The sequence below is a fragment of the Tursiops truncatus genome, chromosome 6 (assembly GCF_011762595.2).
Source record: "Tursiops truncatus isolate mTurTru1 chromosome 6, mTurTru1.mat.Y, whole genome shotgun sequence".
NCBI lineage: Eukaryota > Metazoa > Chordata > Mammalia > Artiodactyla > Delphinidae > Tursiops > Tursiops truncatus.
This window is the reverse complement of record NC_047039.1, coordinates 113,572,025-113,591,761: the sequence shown is the minus strand read 5'-3', so window position 1 is coordinate 113,591,761 and position 19,737 is coordinate 113,572,025. Positions and strand designations below refer to the sequence as shown.

Sequence of the window (19,737 nt, the reverse complement as noted above, 5' to 3'; positions counted from 1 at the left end):
AAGCCTTAAAGGGGCCGCGCCGCGGGGCCCGCCCCGGCCGCGCCTTAAAGGGGCCGCGCGCCGCCCGCCGCGCTCAGGCCCCGCCCACCGCACTTGAGGCCCCGCCCTCCCCGCTCGAGGCTCCGCCCGCTCCTCCCCGAGGGCCGGCCTGCTGGAGACGCGCGGGTGCCCCAGCGGACACTGTGACACTGTGCGGGCAGGGAGGGTCCCCGGATCAGGCCAGCACCCGGGGCTGAAGGGCGCCCCCAGGGTGGGGGATGGGCGCTCACCGGACGCGGTCCAGACTGAGCATGCTCAGTTTAGGGTCCGACTCGGCTGGGGCTAGCGGTGCGCCCCAGCGCCCAGTGGTGGGACAGGGAGGCCGGGAGTCTCCCCGCAAGACACAATGGAAAAGTACCAGGTGCCGAGTTGTCCGCTGGTGGGGAGGCGGGGGCGACGAGGGGCCGACGGTACGGGGCGAGCCCAGGACCTGGATCTCCTGCCGCCACCCCCGGCCCCCTACCGGTTTAACGGTCACGAGGGACCAGGGGCCAGGTCCGACCCCAGGGAGGCAAGGGGCCAGTGTTGCGGCCAGTATCTGCCTCTAGCTCATAGGGTGATCTCCGGTACCTCCAGACGTGACCTCCGGGGTGCCCTTTGCCCCTCTGGGCCTGGGTTTCCCGCTTTCTAAAATGGTGGATGAAATTAAGTCCTCTCCAGTCTGAATATGGGCGGATGGACGACACCTTCATCCTTTTCACCCATGGGTCCATGTGCTTCGGCCCGTAGAGACAGGACACCCTCGAACGTTCAGGATTCATAATCAGACGCCCCCAAACTCCTAAAACACCCCATCAGTAGTCCCTCGCTGGGGGAACTTGGGCCTTTTCCAGGGCCTGTGAAAATGTTTAGGACGTGAAAAATTCACAGAACAAAAGGAAAGCTGCAAACGAATGTTTAAATGCATAAGATGTCGAGTTTTTTAACTGTTAGTCTCTGTAAAAAAAATCATCAATTTGACGATAATCGGTCTTTTAGATTTTTCTCACTTTGTGAGAATCCCCTCTGTGTGGGAGACTGTGGGGTGTCAGCCAGTGGTAAAGCCGGTGAGCTTCTGGGTGACCAGAGAATTTTAAAAGTAGTTACTTTTAAAGTGGGGGGGAAAGACTTGATCCGAAGACAGGGGTGCATTTTACTGTTTAACTTGCCCGCTAAGAATGCTTAAGTGTGCATTCCTTCACCAGCGTAAGCGGCTCGGTACACCACCCCTGCTATTCCCTGAGCGGGATTCAGGCTGCCACACGGGCTGGATTACAGAATCCTGAAACTTCTGAACTCTGAGAATCCTTGGACACGGGGCTCCACCCGCTATGTGCCCTCCTCGGCATCCTGCCCCCTTCCCCCATCCTCTGATGACTGTCATCCCATCATCCACGCTCACCCATCCCTCAGCCTCCTTGCGCAGAGTTCTGGCATGGCGGCCATCTCTCTGCAGGTCTGGCTCGATGCGCCAGCTCTGGAGTCAGACTCCAGAGCTCCAGTCGACTCCCAGCCCTCTCAGTTATTAGTGTTGTAGCCTCAGGCAAGGACCCCGCTCCCTGTGCCTCAGTTTCCTCCAGTGTAAACAAGGAGATAGCAACAGCGCCGACTGCGTGGGTGGCTGTAAAGTGCTTGGCACGTGCCAGGCACACACATGGCTGTGACTATGATGGCACCAGTTATGGACCAGTTACTTTCTTGTTTGGATGCCCAGTTTGGAGGTGGATGCTGGAAGCTGGGATCCTAGGGGGCTAGAGAGAGTGAAGAAACCCTCTGCCCCAGGGAGGTGCTGGTGCTTGGATGCCTTGCAAGGCCTCACCACAGACTGGAGAAGGGGTGTGGGGTGGTGGACAGAGCTCCAGAATCGACCTCAAAGAGATGGGCTCGGGTTCTGCCTTCACAGGCCTCCAAAGCATTCTGGGCCGTTTCCTCGTTGGCCAGCCCACGAGGGAAATTAGTTAGGAGGACCGGAAAAGACACCGGAGGTGGGCACACGCTTTGGGAAGTGAAAAGACGTGTACGCTTTCCTGAAAGCTTCTCTTTTGCTGGTAGATTTTGGACTGGCTGAATCCTGGGGCCTTGGGGGTGAACCTTCTGGTGGAGGAGACAAAAACCAAAGTAAAGCACGTGATAAAGCAGGTAAGAGGCCGTGCCTGTGGCACCCAGTGGGGCTGGCTCCCCAAACACGTTAGAGAAAGGCGATGTGACAGCGGGTTCCTCTCCGCCAGCAGTCACGAAGGAAGATCCAGCGGGCTGGGCGGGGGTGGGGGTGGTGGATAGACGGGGATGGGGGGGTGACATGAGGCTCCTCGGGCTTCCCCGCCGACTCACCTCTCTCACCTTGATGGAGAAGGAATGCTCACGTTCACTCCGCCAGCAACCATACCCACCATTTACGCAGACATCGTGCCCGGCACCAGCATCATCTTTCATCTCCCGCCACCTCAGCAAGGCGGGACTGATGACCCCGCTTTACAGCCAAGGATAGGGAGGCTGGAGGGGGTGGCCAGGGACCTGCCCAAGGTCACACAGGTTTAAGGACAGAACGCTGACCCCGGGCCCTTCCTTCACCTCCTCACCAGGGCTGACACGGCCGGGTGGAGTGCACACCTGCAGGAGGACAGCCCTTAGCGTGTGCAAGACCAGGTAGTCCAGATGAATGGAGGGTCTAGTGAAGAGCTTTGTTGGTGGCCGCTGTGGGCGCCCTTCCACCCTGCCAGGCCTCCTGTCGGTGCAGCAGCTCAGCCCCGAGGCAGCAGGACTGGAAGTCCTTACCGGCCTCCTGCTCCATTGCTGGCTGGCTGTGGGGTTGCCCCGTTGTCTCACGGGCCCATGGGGCAGGGTGGATGACTGCTTTCACCATCAAGGAGCTTTATTCTTTTTTTTTGAATTTTATTTTATTTATTTTTTTATACAGCAGGTTCTTAGTTATCCATTTTATACATATTAGTATATATGTCAATCCCGAGGAACTTTTTTAAAAGTCAGTCAATCTTTCTAAACAAAATGGAGGAGGGGGGTTGTATATCCTTTCAGGGTTTTTTGGTAAGCATTTATAGAATTCTTGGTTTTTTACAAGAATGATGCTGGGACTTCCCTGGTGGCCCAGTGGCTAAGACTCCGCACTCCCAGTGCAGGGGCCCCGGGTTTGATCCCTGGTCAGGGAACTAGATCCCACATGCTGCAACTAAAGATCCCGCACACGACAATTAAGATCCCGCGTGCCGCAACTAAGATCCCAATAAATGAATAAATAAATATTAAAAAAAAGAATGGGGCTTCCCTGGTGACGCAGTGGTTGAGAGTCCGCCTGCCGATGCAGGGGACACGGGTTCGTGCCCCGGTCCGGGAAGATCCCACATGCCGCGGAGCGGCTGGGCCCGTGAGCCATGGCCGCTGAGCCTGTGCGTCCGGAGCCTGTGCTCCGCAACGGGAGAGGCCACAACAGTGAGAGGCCCACGTACCGCAAAACAAAACAAAACAAAACAAGACAAAAGAATGGTGCTGAACTTGATAACGTGCTTTTCCCCACTGAGTGTATGGCAAATGTTGTTGGTGCTGCTGACGCATCTTCCTCCTTCCCTGGCTCTGGTGGCCGTGTGGACCCCCCTGCTTGATGTGCCATGACTGACCCAACCCATCCACTCAGGGCGATAAGGGCTTAGCTTGTTCTCGATTTTTCACTCTGTATAAGCAACTCTGATAAACAACCTTATAGTTAATTTTTTTGAGGATCCATGATTTCCTTGGGATAAATTCCTAGGGGTGGGATTTCTAGGTCAAAAGAGAAGGTAATTTGAAGGCTTTCAGTATGTTTTTGGCCAAAATGACTTCAGCGCGAGCCCCTGGAACAGAAGGAAGGGATGCATGGTGCCGCTGCGTCTGGGGTCTTTACGTGGATTGGGGAATCACCCACTAACTGCATTTTCATCTACGATCACCCTAGTTATGAGTTTTTCATTTGTAAATCTTATATGCAAAAGTTCTGGGTAAGGATCTGGTAAGACGCGGTGACAGTATGAACGCACAGTCTTTGCCGCCAAGCATGTTGCAGACTCAAAGTTCGGTGCTGCCCTGACCACCACCCTCTCCCCCTCTCCACGCGTTCCCCACCGCCCAGATTCAGTGACCGGGACAAGCCTCCCAATGCGGGTGAGGCACACAGTGGCGGGGCTGGTGCTTCGCGAGCCACAGCAGGGCTCTTTGGCTCTGGGGGCGACACATTGCTTCCTCCCCTGCTTTCAAGATGGTCTGAAGATGGATCCTCTAACGATTCCTTGGAGTTTACGTTATGTGATCCGAAACTTATCCTTGCAATAGGGGCAAGGGTGACCTAATGGCTCAGAGGATTTTTGGATCCCTTCCTTAGGAACATCTCCAGGCCCCATCTGGTGGCGTGTGATGGGGCATGAATATAGGCGCCTGGCAGCCCTGGTGAATAATGATGGTGATGATGATAGTGGTGCTGATAATGGTGGTGGTGGTGGTGATGGTGGTGGTGATAATGGTGATGGTGGTGATGGTGACGGTGGTGATGATGTTGGTGGTGATGGTGGTGATGGTGATGGTGGTGGTGGTGGTGGTGATGGTGGTGATGTGATGGTGATGATGGTGGTGATGGTGGTGATGGTGGTGATGGTGGTGATGTGATGGTGATGATGGTGGTGATGGTGGTGATGGTGGTGGTGGTGATGGTGGTGGTGGTGATGGTGGTGATGGTGATGGTGGTGATGGTGGTGATGGTGATGATGGTGATGATGGTGGTGGTGGTGGTGATGGTGATGGTGGTGGTGATAATGGTGATGGTGATGGTGATGGTGGTGGTGGTGCTGATGTGATGGTGATGATGTGATGGTGGTGGTGATGGTGGTGGTGGTGGTGGTGATGATGTGGTGATGCAGGTGATGATAGTGATTATGATGGAGATGGTGGTGGTGGTGGTGATGGTGATGAGGGTGATGGTGATGGTGGTGGTGATGGTGATGATGGTGGTGACGGTGATGGTGGTGGTGGTGATGGTGATGGTGGTGGTGATGATGGTGATGATGGTGGTGGTGATGGTGATGATGGTGGTGACGGTAATGGTGGTGATGGTGGTGATGGTGATGGTGATGGTGGTGATGGTGGTCACGATGATGACGAGGGCGTTTACTGCACGTTTACCAACCTAGTGCTCTTGTGCCCCTGCAGGTGGAGTGCATTGATGAGCATCAGGCCAACGAGGCCCTGGAGGAGGTAACTCTCTGGGTGGTTCCCTCTCTACAGGACATGATGCAGGACACACAGAGACTGTTCTGCACCCCACTGTGGCATGATGGGTGGAAGCCTGGTGAAGGCATGGAGGGTCAGAACCAGCTCTTGCCCTGTGCTATGAAGTCAGAGGCCCCCAGGTCATGAAGGGAGTCTGTGTACCAAACACTCATTTCTAAATCCAGGTGCTGACAACTTATGTTGTCATATGTATGTTCTCAGAGAAGATGATAACCTTTAAATGTTGGCTAGGTCCCTAGGCTGATCTACCAATAACCATCTTTTAAAAGATTTTTTTCTTCAATTGTAAAAGTATCAGTTACAATAGAATATTTGGAAAATAGAGAATTGGTTAACAAAGAAAATATAAACTCTTACGTTCCTTAAATCTGCCAATCAGGACCGACAGTAACATCTTGGTTTATAATAACAGCAGAAACAGCTGCATATACTTCGATTTGCCGGCAAAGGGTCCGCGTCATTTTTCTCTGCTTCTCTGGAATTTCACAGGAGGTTGAATGTCTCCCTTCCTATCTAATGGTCACTTGTTTGTCTTTTTTCCGGAATCACCAGCTTTTGAGCTTTGCTAGCAAACAGCTCTTCTGTCCACAGTGTGTCTGACACATGGTGATGGACCCAGGCCACATTCATGAAAGAAAGAATGTGGGGGGGCCGTCCCGCGCGCCCCCCAGCATCACAGCCCCCTCTCCACCCCACTAGGCGACCTCCTTTCACACCCAACCTGCCGTCATAAGCAGCTGTCCGTCTGGCCTAAGTCGCTAAGGGAGCCGTTCCTACTGCCTAATTGTGTTCGTTTGCAAAGCACTTTGAGCTCAGGGCAGGGGCCCTGGGACCTCTAGTGTACACAGCCAGGAGGCCAGGTGGCCTGGGCACAGCCGCAGCGGCCGGCCTCCCGTTGGCCACACCCCCTTCATCAGCCAACCCGGACTGTGCTTGTTTCCAACGCCCCAGGCACTCTGCCCACATCGGCTTACCTCGTCCTCCCGACCCCTGTGAGGCAGATACCCCCGTTACTGCTGTTTCCAGGTGAGGCTAGGAGGCTCAGAGAGGTGGAGGAGCCCCTCCTCAGTCACACAGCACAGCCAGTTCATGCCAGAGACAGGACCTACCCTGGGCTGTCTGGCCCCTAACCTCCGGCTGCCCACCCTCCCTGGGCCCGCGCTCAGAGCTGGAAGCGTGTGGTTTTTGTTGGGACGTGTGACAGAGAAGCACCTCTAGAAGCAGTGTTTCCCTAACATCTCCACTTTCTCTGGCCTCGCCTCGCAGTTGATGCCACTGCTGAAGCTTCAGCATGCCCACGTCTCCATCTACCAGGAGCTCTTCATCACGTGGAACAGTGAGGTGGGTCAGAGCCGACCCCGCGGGCCCAGCAGGCACTCAGGGCGGGCACAGAGCACCCCCCGCTGTGCCCCCCCCCACCCCGAGCGCCAATGGCCGCAGCACTCATGGGGCCACGCCGGGAGCTCTCTGGGCATCGTCTCACGTGCGCTCCACAGCCTCTGCGTAGGAGGGTCACTGTCCCACTTTCCGGAAGAAGTGGAGGCTGGGAGAAACCAGCTGGCGACAACCGAGCAGGATTCCAGTCTGGGTCTGGTTGCCCCGAGCCCCGTGCTTGGTCCCATTGGCGAGCTGATTTCTCATCTTCAAGGAGCTGGAAGCTTGCCGGTTACTCCACATGGGGCTGAGCTGGGGGATGCGGGGGGCTGGAGGGGAAGAGGGCCAGGTGTGACCCCACAGTCAGACCCCCATCTGGGCTGACAACCGAGGGAGGGGCCCCCTCCCCGTCAGCTGGGCCCTGAGGAAAGCCGTGGGGAGGGCCCCTCACCACCTGTCCCCCCAGGTATTTTCTGAGCACCCCCTCACGCTCTCAAGGGGGACACAGAGAAGCCAAGAGGACATGTCACTGCGGGAGGGAAGGCAGGGTGCTCTGAGAGGCCTGACGGGGGCTGCTGGGGTCCTGTCGGGTGCAGGCCCCTCAGAGGGAGGAGTGGATCTCAGCTGAGCCCTAAGGGACAAAGGGCCCGGTGCCCCAGGCACGGTGGTCTACGTGTGCGGTGGCCAGGAGACCCCGCGCCCCTTTAGGTTTTCCTAAAGCAGCTTAGTGTAGATGGGGGGTAGGGGGGGATGGGGGAGGAGAGAGGAGGCGGAGGCGGGAGCTGCTCAGGAGGGGCTCTCCCCCCCCACAGAAGGGGGCATTCTCCCATAGTCACTGCCGGTGGTGGCCTGGCTGGGAGGAAAGACCTGGAGTGGGTGACGGCCCAGAAGCCCCCAGGCCTGGGCCTCTGGAGGCCAGAACTCGGCACCTGGCTAAGGGGCTGTGTCCCCTGCAGATCTCCTCTCTGTTCCTTTGCCTGGTGATGGAGTTCCACGAGGGAAGCTTCCAGAATGTCATTGAGAAGAAGAGGGCGGCAAAGAGAGTCATTGACTCCCAGGTAAGACAGACTCTCTGGGGCACCAGGCCTGGGGGCTGCCTGGACCCTGTGATGGGGCAGAGGGGCAGGCACCGATGGAGTCTGGTCTCATCTCTTCCGACAGTTATGAATGAAGGTATCTGCACACCGTAATGTGCACAGGGCTTAAGTGTACACCTTGGTGTGTCTTGCATAGGCAGATACTCCCGTCCCCTCCCTCACATGAGGCCAGAGCGTTCCTGGACCTTCAGACAGTCCCAGCCAGTACCCAGGGTTTGACTTCTGCCTCCAGAGATCCTTCTGCCTGTCCCTGAAGCTCTCCTAGATGGGCTCCTACAGCATGTTGTTTGCTTGTGTCTGGTTTCTCGCGTTCATCCCAGTGCTTTGAGATTTACCCACCTGTGAGTGTGTCAGGAGACCATCCGTCTCCACTCTGCCAGATGGCCACGTCACCAGCAGTGTATCTGGTCCAGTGCTGTGAGCGTCTGGGTTGCTTCCAGTTTGGGGCTATTATGAAGAAGGGCTGCCGTGAACACTGCTGGGCATGTGTTTTGATGGCCCCAAGCATTCATTTTCTGCGTGACTGTGGAGTCGTTGGATCACAGAATGGGTACGTGTGCTGCTCTAGCCAGTGTCCCAGTTATCCAGGATGGTTGGTTGACTCGGTGTTGATTCTCATCCCAAGTTGTGAGTCTTCTGGCTCTGCATCCTGGCCCACATTTCACTGTGTCAGTCTTCTTAATTTTAATTAAAAATTACATTTTAGTTTCAATTATTTTGAGTAGTCATGGTGAGCACTTTTTGGCCATTTGGATATCTTCTTTTGTGCCTGTTCAGGTCTCTTGCCCATTTAAACTTTAGGGTTGTCCATCTTTTCTTGTTGATTCTTAGTGGCTCTTTATATATTATGGACACAGTGTCCAGATGTCCTCTCCCAGTCTGTGGCTTGCCAGTTCACTTTCTTAATTGTAATGAACTCTGGTTCATCAGTGTTTTGCCTGAGGTTGGTGTCTTCTGAGCCTTTAGAGAAGCCTTCCCCGCCCCAAGGTCATGACGATATTTTCCTCTGTTGCCCTTGAAGCTGGATCCATTTTGCTTTCACATTTAGGTCTATGACCCACCCCAAATAAATTCTGCCTGCTTTTGCTCTGAACACGCCTCTGTTCTGTTGGGCCTCCAGGCACTGCAACCCTGCTGGGGTGTTCTGAGGGGCACGCAGCTCCAAAGTGGGCCTCAGAGACAGCCTCTGAGTGGGTTTCAAACTTTCTGTTTGTAGTAGAACCCTGTCGAGCACAAAGATGTTCTCAGAACCCCCATTAAGGAAAGCAGAGCTACTCCAGTCAGGGGTCTGGGGGTCAGTGGAAGGTGGCGTGGCAGGAACGCCGGGGTCCTGCCTGCTCAGCCCCTCTCTTGACACCCCAGGTGGAATCCAGGGTTCCTAGGAACACGGTTTGAACATCACTGCCCTGGAAACCAGGTGGATCTTGTTTCTGACACAAACTGCTTTCAGAATGTTCTCTCTCAGGGCTCTTTCCATTCTAACGCCCTGGAGAGGCAAACCCCAAGTAGCAGCTGCAGACCTCAGCATCTCTGGTACCCATGGGGTGGGACCCGGGCGGGGCTAGAGCCCCAGGGCCCCCGGGGTCTGCTGGAGACAGGAGTGGGGGGTCTGGAGACCAGGGCATTTCTGTCCAGAGGGCCTTGAAGCAGCCTGCAGCAGAAGCTCCCGCACTGGCTCTGAGCTGTTGGCCGCTCACTTCAGGCCCATTTCAAGACGCAGGGTGGGAACTGGCCACGACCCTGCTGGCTGCTCTGAGTGGCCACTGACCTGCCTAAGAGCAGCTGGGAGGCCCACCTGGGAGCTTTCAGGCCCCCCCAGTCCTGGCATCTCTCCTTCTTTCCCCAGTGGATGCAGAACATGCTGGGCCAGGTGTTGAATGCGCTGGAGTACCTGCACCAGCTGGACATTATCCACAGGTGACCAGGTGGCCAGGCTGCTTGAGGAGAAAAGGCACCTCCTGGGGGTGGCACCTCCAGGTGGCAGCGCCCGGGCGCGGGCCCAAGGGAGAGAGGTGCAGCTGGGACAAGGATGGGCCCCTCCCCCTCCCAGAGCACCTCCCTGGCTTAAAGAGAACATCACCCCCTCCACGACCCTCCCCATGCACAGACAGGGCAGTTGGTTCTAAAGTGCAAGGGAAGAACCAGATAACAGCACTGACGAAGAGATTAGGCCGCCCGAGGGCCTCCGGGCACTCCCAGGCTGAGCTTTTGACCTGCCAGTTTCATTCTCCAGAATCGTGATCTGAAGGATCAGTGCCGTATTTAGAGGAGGAGAGAAAACTGTGTGAACCAAACGTAGGAAGGAAATGCTCGAGATTCCGTGTTAATGTCAGCTGAGATCTGGAAGGACGTTAGCGGAGGGACCCCGGGAGGATCGGTGTTTCCTTACTTGCAGTTGGCTTGTTTTTCCCATTTGAAATAACAGTATATTTATGCTTACAGAAAACGATATTCAAGAAGTGGCTGAACAGGGCATCTACTGAGGAGAGAGGAGGAGGGGTGTGGGCTGCTGTGGCGGCCCTGGGTGTGGCGGGAGCGGAGGGTTCACAGACGGACGTGGCCCTGCCAGGCAGTGGGTGGAAGGGCGCGCCTCTCGGTTTCAGGAACCTCAAGCCCTCCAACATCGCCCTGGTCAGCAGCGACCACTGCAAACTGCAGGACCTGAGCTCCAACGCACTCATGACCGATGTAGCCAAGTGGAACGTCCGTGCAGAGGAAGGTGGCTGGCGTCCTCCCGGCCAGGGGACAGTGGTGGCGGGGGAGCACTGCGGGAGGGCCCATTCAACCGAGTGGGGGGCATGCAGGGTCCAAAAGACACTCAGAAAATGTTAACCTTCAAGAAGGGTGAAGGAAGGCCTCAGAAGGAAGGAGACTGACACGCACAGAGGGAGGGCTGGTGGATGGCAGGCATTGGCTCGGGCTGGATTACTTTACTGAGTCTCAGAATAACCCAGGAGGTGGTAAAGGTGAGCAGTCCGGGGAGAGACGTTTTCCTTCCTTTAAAAAACAACAGGGCGGGCTTCCCTGGTGGCGCAGTGGTTGAGAGTCCGCCTGCCGACGCAGGGGACGCGGGTTCGTGCCCCAGTCCGGGAGGATCCCACATGCCGCAGAGCGGCTGGGCCCGTGAGCCATGGACGCTGAGCCTGCGCATCCGGAGCCTGGGCTCCGCAATGGGAGAGGCCACAGCAGTGAGAGGCCCGCGTACCGCAAAAAAAAAAAAAAAAAAAAAAAAAAAAAAGACAACAGGGCAAAGGGAGCTGGGCTTCAACCCTATAACGGCTATCAGGGGTGGAGAGAGCAAGTCTCCAGTGGAGAACTCCAGAGTCCCGGGCTGGCAGGGACCAGTGGCATGCTGTCCTTGATGGGTGGATGGGTGGATAGATGGATGGATGGATAGATGAGTGGGTGGGCGGATGGACAAGTGGATAGATGGACATGCAGATAGATGAACAGGCGGATAGGTGGGTGGAAGGATGGAGAGGCGGGTGTGGGCGGGCAGGTGAGTGGATGGGTGCATCTACTGGAGGTGTGGGTGGCAGGGGTCCTTGGAGCCCACCCCTTTGCTCTTTGTTTGGGGAATGGAGGTCTGGAGAGGGAGGGGCTGCCTGCGGCCTGTCAGGCCCTGATAGAGCTGGGCCGGGGACCCTGCTCTTTTGGCTCCCTGTCGGGAGTTCAGGTTTGTTTCTGTATGTATGTATGTACTTATTGGCGGCGTGGCACGCGGGATCTTAGTTCCCTGACCAGGTATCGAACCCGTGCCCCTGGCAGTGGAAGCGCAGAGTCTTTACCACTGGACAGCCAGGGAAGTCCCCGGGGTTCAGGTTTAGAAACTAGGGCAGGGCAACCGGAACATTGCCTCAAGGTCCCGACTAAGTGTTGGGAGGGGCACGATGTTTATGAAGGGTGCAGATCTTACCTTTGTGGCAGACGCCCCTTCCGATTATTTCTGCAGCTGCAGTGGGACACAGGTGCGCACACGGCCAGCCTGGTGGGCCCCTGCCAAGATGGGCAGCCTCACTGGTGAAGATCAAGGGCCAGGATCTTACTGACCAGGGGCCTCTTCCTTTTCCCCCTCGGATAGCACGTCTCTCCCTCCCTGGAGGAGGGTGATGGAGGGCTCATTCTTCAAGCTGCTTGCTTCCCCAGGGAGCATGGGACTCACGCATCCCCCACTTCACTCCTGCCAACAGACCCCTCTCACAAGTCCTGGATGGCCCCCGAAGCCCTCAACTTCTCCTTCAGCCAGAAATCTGACATCTGGTCCCTGGGCTGCATCATTCTCGACATGGCCGGCTGCTCCTTCCTGGATGTGAGGGGCCTTCCGTCCACCCCTCCCCGCCACACCTGAACCCCGCTCCCCACAGCCCCAGGGAGCCAGGCTCTGCCCACCCCCGGCCCTGAAAAGGGCGCATTCTTCCCGTTGGCACCCTCCTGCCCACGCTGAGTGCCTGTGGGGCTGTGTGGAGGCCCCCCCCGCTGCCCCAGCCGCCGGAGGACCCCGCATTTGGGCCTGCTCGGCCCTCGTGTGGTGGTGGTGATGGTGATGGTAACATTAAATCCGCCCCCAACAGTGCCCCCTTATGGACAAGAACAGCTGAGTTCGGTTGCACTAACCGGCCCACAGTGGGAGTCCGGCCGTGGACGGAGGGCTGTTCCCTTATTCCCTCCAGCCAGTGAGATGGCCACTTGCTTTTCTCTGAACTTCCATTTCTTCTTCGTACAAGAACTCTGGGGCGCAGGTGGCCTCTGTGCGCTCCTGACGGCGGCGGCCACGTCGCCTCCCCTCTGCCCGAGGTCAGGCCATCTTCCTTTAGCTGAGGAGGTGCACAAGTGGTCCTCTCTCTCCTCCCAGAGCACGGAAGCCATGCTTCTGCGGAAGTCCATCCGGAGTTCCCCCGACGGCCTGAGGGGTGTCCTGAGGACCATGGAGGAGAGGAGGGTCCCCGACGCAGAAATCTTCAGTTCCCTTTTGCCTCTGATGCTCCAGGCCGACCCGTCGGATCGAATAACCATCAGGTGAGCTCAGGCCCTGGGGTGGCAGTTCACTGTCAGCCTGTGCACGCACTTGGGGTTTTACCACCACAAAGCGCTGCATCTATGGACCATGGCTCCTCCAGTGTGGGCTGCCCCAAGCTGTGGCCACATCTCCGAGCGCAAGACAAACAGGGCCAGCTTCCCCATCAGGTGCGGGAGGCATGGCCCAGGGCCCAGGTCCCCATCAGGCATGGCCCAGGGCCCAGGTCCCCATCAGGCATGGCCCAGGGCCCAGGAAGACGTTTTAACTCTAATGTAAAGTCAGAAGAACAAAATGACCCACCCTGGGTTATGTTCACCTTTATACCCACACAGCCAGAAATTGTGATTTTTGGGTCTATGTTATGGAGGAAGGGGCCCACGCGAGTGCAAGCGCCAGGACCCAGCACTGTCCTCCCTCGGCCCCTCCTGGAGCGGGAATTGCTGCGGTGCCCGCTGGACGCACCGTGATGCTGGGAGAGGTGCTCCCAAGCGGGTGCCCAAAACAGGTGGAGGCCCAGCAGCTGCTGGACGCAGAGGGGACGCAGGGCCAGCTGGCGGCTCTCTGCCCCTCCCCAGGGACGTGATTCACTTGTTTGTGAGCAGCGACTTCAGGTCCTCCAGCAGTGCCCTGATGCCGCACCGGCAGGTGGTGCCCGACTTCATCATCGACAGGCTGCTAGAAAGCAACGTCACCAGCATCTTAGGTGATGACGGGGCCCTGAGGGGGCGGCGCCAGAGGCTGCTGTGGCCCCGGCACCCCATTGTCTTTAGTTGGGGGGCAGCGACCCCCCCAGTCCCCTGGACTGCTCCTCACACATGGCCGGTGGGCTTGCCCCTCGTCCATCCCAAGCACTGCTTTGCTCAGGGTACCACCCCGCTCAGATACCCCCGAGCTTACCTAGAGCAGAGTTCATCTCTGTGGCCAGGCCCCCACCTGCTTCCCCTCTGTTCCGGCTACACAGTCCTCGACGTCACCGAACAGCCCCTCACTGCCACGCACCCCACCACAGACTCCCCGCTTTTTGCTCGCTTGCCCGGCACACGGCGGCCCGGTGCCTGGAGTGTCTTCCCCAATGAGCAGCACCTCCTGTGTGGTTGCTACGTGCCCAGAATGGTGCTCACGCTGGGGCCGGCACAGCAGCCACCGTGGACCAGCAGGCACGGCCCTGCAGGAAGGTGAGGTGGCCCAGGGGCTCCGTGTGCAATGTGACATGTGCAGGCCTGAGGCTCCAGGCACAGTGCTGGCTGGTCACCCCCCACCCCACAAAGGCACACACGATAGACTCCTCCGCGTGCCCCAGGCTGGGGGCTACCCCCACGGTCTTGGGCAGAGAATGGATCTGGAGGTCATCTTCCAGTTCGGGGGCGGCTCCGCCCTCCCATCCCTCCTCCCCGTCAGTGGCTCCCTGCGCGGGCTGCCTGTGATAAGGGGCTGCTACCTCTGCCTCCCTTTCTGGAGAAGGGGACCCGTGAGGGCCCAGCTGCTGTCTCCCTGTCTCGTGGCCATGGGCTTTGGAGGCAGACAGCTGGGTCCAGCTGAAGGTCATCGCCCCGAGTACCCTGGAGAGAGTTACCTGAGGGAGGTGTGGAGTGGAAGCACCCCCCTGGGCGGGCTCTCAGGCAGATCCAGGTTCGACTTTGGACAGGTGGCTCGGCCGGGAAGGTGAGGATGATAAGGTCGCCACCTCGCGCCGCGTCACGTGGGCCTGTGCAGTGGTGCTCACGGATGCGCCCCTGGTGCCCCGGCCCTCAGGCGGGTCCCTGAGCCAAGGCGCCTCCCCGTGCTGCCCTGTCCCCTACAGAGGTCCTGCAGAACTTCTCCAGCCACCCCGAAGACCAGCAGAGGGCCCTGGAGAAGCTCCTGGGGATGTCTGAAGACCAGCAAGGTAGAGCCGCCACCCTCTCGCCTTCCCCCAGTTGCCCCGGCCCTTCCAGCTTCCCTGGCTGGTACTTTCTGCCCCCCGTTTACATTCCCATGAGCATGCACGGCTTTACCACCTGCTTGGAACAGGAGCCCGGACTTCCTCCTGTGCCGCCGCTTTCACTGAGCAGACAAGTGGGCGGGGGCTGGGCTCGGCATCCGAACCACCTCCCCGGGGCCCCCCTCACGTGCTGTTCATGGATACTCAATAGCCACCCCGTCCCTGCCACCACCCCTCTGGTTGGCTATTTGAGTGGTTGCCGACTCCCCGGTATCATAAGCAATGTTACGCAGCCCACCCCGGGGCATGTGCGTGTGTTCTGTGTGCTTCCGCAGGGTAAATTCCTAGATGTGCAGGCTGTGAATACTTCACGTTTTCATAGATACTGCAAATGGCCCTCCGTCGCTGCACCAACTTTCTCATCTCCCAAGAGTGCAGGAGAACACCTCTTCACCCAACTTTCTCCACCCAGGGGCCCACGTGTGACGCCCTGCAGACTCCCATCAGGGTCTGGTCCACACCCCCTCCCGCCACCTGCTCGTACGCCGAGTCTCACTCTGCCCCCCACGCTGCCAGGTGTGCCGTGGCCGGCGGAGCTGGTGGAGGTGTTGGCCGGCACCATGAAGCAGCACGACAGGGTCCTTGACGCGCAGCCGTGTGCCTGCTCCCTGCTGCTCCGCACCCGGGGCCAAGGTGGGCTCCGGGCACAGCTGGCTTCTCCTACCCCCGCCCTCCCACGCCAGTCAGCGCCCTGGCGTCTGACCCTCTGGGCACCCAACCCCACCCCAGGATGACAGGCAGGGCGCAGCCAGGAGTCTGGGGCACCGCCCGAGGCCTGCCTCTGTGGCCCTGGACCAGCTGCTCCCCCTTCTGGCTGATCTCCAGGCATGAAACGAGGAGCTGGTCATAGGGGTCCTGTGGTGTGAGCCCAGGCAGGTGGGATGGGGTCCCAGGCGTGGGCTCCCAGGAGGGCAGCTGAGGAGGGATGGGAGAGGCTGGAGCTGAGAGCCCGAGGGCCTGGCCTCCGATGTTTAAACTGGAACTACGTCACTGCCTTCCTCACTTGAGTATTTAGGCTGAATTTCCACGTAATGCTTTACGCCGCACGTGCTCACAGCCCTGGCAGGGGCCCCAGCCCTCCGCTCCTCGGCTCGGTCGTGCAACAAGCACTTACGGTGCACTGGAGCCCCGACCTCGGCCTTCTCCCCGGAGACCCGCCCCCGCCCCCGCCCGCTGTCTTCCCACCGTGGCCCCAGCTCAGGGTTCCCCGGCCTCTTTTGCTGGCCTGCGCAGCACTGGGGCAGGACCCAGCGGCCACGGCGCCGAGCGACAGCACCATGGCCCCCGTGCCGCTGAGCGTGCGCGGAGCCACCCCAAGGAGCAGCAGCCCCTGGTCACGGTGCACCGCCCGCTCACCGTCGCCAGCCAGGGTGGGCGCCGCCCTCCCGTGGGCGCAGGGCTCAGGCGGGCAGCGCCGGGATGCCCCGAGGGGACAGCTGCTCCGTCCCCAGCTTCCATGTTCACAGTCACGTGTCCCTCTGGCAACATGCACGGGCCGCAGCCAGGCGCCCCCGTGGGCTTCACGCCGACGTGTTTCGGGTTCCCGCCCTTGCTGCCCCACCGGCCCCGCTCCAGAGGCCACCAGCGAGCAGTCGGGGGACGGTGTGGGGAGAGGGTCACCACCGAGGGCTTTACACATGTTCCCCATCTCCAGCCACTAACCGGGTGGGCGTCGTTCTCTCCAAAGGGAAGCTGGGGCCTCACCTGGAGCCCCGCAGCCCCCAGCCCACCCTACACTCACCAGGCAATTTACCACATTTCATTGACCCCGCGCCGAGAAGTGCAAAGGGCTGCCATGAGTAGCCATGTTGGGACAGCAGCTGTAAATCGGGACCACCTGGCAAACAATGGGACCACAGTCGTGGTCCCATCTTGGAAGGAAAGCTCAGAGGCCGGTCCCAGCCCAGCAATGGGATGGGAGGTGCTGGAACGGTGGCCCAGGGGATGGCTCATACCCTTGTTTCTGGGTCTCATGCTGGGCATGAAACTGGCCAAGGAGGCACCACTGGCGTGGGATGCATGGGATTGCAGTGCCCTAGGACCACAGAGAAGGGGTGGCCGCCAGGGAGGGCTTCCTCCAGGTGTTCTCTGTGGTCCTAATGCCGGGGCCCACCTGCAGGACTGGCCACAGACGAGCTGCGGAGGGCCAGGCTGTGCGAGTGCATCCTGGAGCGCCTGGACGCCCTCCCCAGGAACAGGGACACCTGCTTGAATGGCCTGAGGCTGCTCTGGGCTCTGCTGGTGGACGGTGAGCGGGCCCGGGGCTGCGCCCTAACCACCCGAGAGCCGGGAGGAGAGGGAGACAAAGGGCCAGGGTGGACGGGAGAAGCTGCACCGGTATCCTGGGGAGGGGTGGGTTCATATTCGGACCCCCTCGTGCCCGGCCCATGGAACCCTCCAGCTCACGCACATCGTGGGATTTCCTGGGCAGTCCCTGGTTCCACAAGCTGGCCTTAGCACTGGGCAAACCATCCTGACTTCTGATTCAGAAAGGGGGTGCTCCCAGGCCGTGCCACTCTCTCTCCAGGCCCCACTTGGCCCTCCAGCACCTGGGAGGTCATTTTCCCCAAGGAAAAGAGGGCTCCCGACTGTGGAGAGCCTGCCCACACCCGGCACGCAGGGCTTCCCAGACCTCCCCTTGGGGGCCCTGCCGATTCCTACCCTACAGACTGGCTGGCAGGCTGGGGTTGCCCCTCCCCCCCAGCTTCTGCGCCACCAAGGAGTAGGTGTCCCCTCCTCCACCCCGTCCTGTTCCAGCTGTCATCGCGAACAAGGCCCCCTGGGAGAAAGCCCTGGCCCTCATTGCTGAGGTGCTGGCCACCTACCCCACGGACACGGAGATGGCTGAAGCCAGCTGTGCAGTCCTGTGGCTGCTGTCCTTGCTGGGTGAGCAGCCCGGGGCCCCGGGGCCGGAGAGGTGGCCCTGGGCCCTCGAGACAGGCACGTGTGGCCCCCCGCAGGCTGCATAGGCGAGCAGCAGTTGGAAGAGGTGGTGGTCCTAATCCTGCAAAGCATCCGGGCGTGCCAGGACCGAGCCCTGCTGGTGAACAATGCCTGCCAGGCGCTGGCCAGCCTCGCGAAGATGTCCGGTGAGCCTGGGGACGGCCGGGGCTGCCACTAGGAGGCGGGGGCAGACTCCCCCAGCGACACCTGCCGGCAGCCCCAAACCAAAAGCAAGCACACGCTCAAAGCAGGGAGGGGAAACACCTACAGTCCCATCGCCCAGACGTCACCGCGCAGACCTGTACCCTCACTTCCCACTGCTCTCTGCAACTCTGCACGGTGACCACCTTGCCTGCCACCCACAAGCCTGGCGCGTGCGCAGGCTCCCCTCCAGGTGTGGCTCTGCAAACAGCCCGAGTCAGGGCTCTGAACTCCGCCTCCACGCAAACCCCAGCTGTTCCTAAGCCCCCGGCCCAGGTTCTGCACCCGACTTGGCACCACGAGCCTTGACGGACACTCGGGGCCTGGAGCCTGGCAGAGGTTGCCCGCCGTTGTGGGGTGGTTTGGCCCCTGTGAGGTCCGGCCCCTGCTGGGTGTGCAGGCTGGTGGGTCTCTGCCTGCTACTCGGCCTGAAGCAGGGAGTGGGGTGACCTTCACTCCTGGAGAGAACCTCCCGAGCGGGCGGGGTCTCCGGGCCTACCCCCCACTCCCGCCGGGATCCCACCGTCAAACGGGGTGGGGTGCTGAAGCCCCAAGAGCAAAAGGCACGTGGCTCAGTGAACAAGGAGCGGGGTTGTCAGAACCCAGCGAGCGTGCGGGACCCCAGAGCCGGGAATCTCGGCTTTGCCTCCTGCTGGCTGTTGACGGCTAAATCCACTCCCTGGAGGGTCAGCTTCCCCCTGGGCTCCAGGAGGATCTGACAACTAAGTGACATCACGGGTCACTGCTCTCACGGGCCCCCAGCCCCCCAGGAGCCAGGCCCAACCCCGCACTGACGGGCCTCCTCACGGGGCAGGCAGGTGCCCTGGAACGTCCCCAGCACCCTCTCTACAAGCACACTGGCCTTGGGGGCTGCTGGGATGGAGAGAGAGGCGGGTGCACACCCCACCAGAGGACACCCGCAGATGCAGAGCCAGGAAAAGCCTGGCCTTGGCGGTCCCCACGCTGCAGGACAGCATGGCGTCCCCTGCCAGCTGAGGCTCTTGCTGCCCCACGTGTTCAGTACTACTGTCACCCACCCACCCCCTCGCCCACACCCAGAGCTGGCGGCCCTGCAGGTGGTGATGCCCGAGGAGGGCAGCAGCGGCCTCACCCTCATCCAGGAGACATACCAGCTCCACCAGGACGACCCGGAGGTGGTGGAGAACATCTGCATGCTGCTGGCCCACCTCGCCTCCCACAGTGAGGACCCCCCGCCCTCGTCACGCCCTCCCTGGAAGCCAGCGTTCAAGAGGCGCCCTGCTAGCGGCTATGACCGCTGGGGGAGGGGCAGGAACCCTCCGTGCCAGGCGCATGCTAAGCCTCGGGACCCTCTGCTCTGCCCGCAGAGGACATCCTGTCAGAGCTGGTGTCCAGCGGCATCCAGCCCCTCGTTGAGGAGATCCACGGGCACTTCACCTCCAGCCTGGTGAGTGTTGGGGGGCTGCCTCAGCCAGACCTGGGTGGCACAGAGTCCAGGGGCCGGAGCAGTGGTTTGTGTGGAGGCGACTGGGGCTGCCGCGTGTGTGGTTTTGAGAGGCCCTCCCTGTATCACCGTGTCCACGACCTGACCAAAGTAAACCCCGGAGAGAAGCAGCAGTGAGACCGCTTCGAAGAAAAGCAGATTAAGTAACAGAAGTTACTCGTGGGCCCAGAGACCGTCCATGGAAACGGCTGACCTACTGTTCTCCTCGCAGGAGCTGGTCTCTTGCGCACAAAGTGTGCTTCAGAAACTGGAAGAGGCCTCGCGGCCCAGCTCCGATGGGGGGCAGTAGACCTGTCGCAGGCAGCCGCCCGGGGAGGGCTGCCTCTCCCTCCTCAGGCTGTACCTGACGGGG

General features: G+C 59.7%; 1 protein-coding gene across 1 annotated transcript; it reads left to right on the top strand.

The window, feature by feature from the left end:
• Positions 1-30: 30 nt before the first annotated feature.
• STKLD1 (serine/threonine kinase like domain containing 1) lies at positions 31-19,556 on the top strand. The gene is made up of 17 exons (XM_073806785.1): positions 31-400; positions 2,071-2,157; positions 5,209-5,253; positions 6,556-6,630; positions 7,620-7,721; positions 9,607-9,677; positions 10,364-10,479; positions 11,951-12,069; positions 12,613-12,776; positions 13,353-13,480; positions 14,579-14,662; positions 15,275-15,391; positions 16,878-17,006; positions 17,516-17,644; positions 17,719-17,847; positions 18,962-19,102; positions 19,249-19,556. The coding sequence occupies exons 1-17, from the start codon at positions 386-388 to the stop codon at positions 19,500-19,502; spliced, it is 1,905 nt and encodes a 634-aa protein (XP_073662886.1). The 5' UTR covers positions 31-385; the 3' UTR covers positions 19,503-19,556.
• The last annotated feature ends 181 nt before the right edge of the window (positions 19,557-19,737 follow it).

Bases quoted from the DNA above. Each gene is read 5' to 3' on its own strand.
- STKLD1 (XM_073806785.1), top strand. The intron at 5,254-6,555 runs GTAACTCTCTGG...CTCGCCTCGCAG, and splicing joins CCAACGAGGCCCTGGAGGAG to TTGATGCCACTGCTGAAGCT. The intron at 12,777-13,352 runs GTGAGCTCAGGC...GCCCCTCCCCAG, and splicing joins TCGGATCGAATAACCATCAG to GGACGTGATTCACTTGTTTG.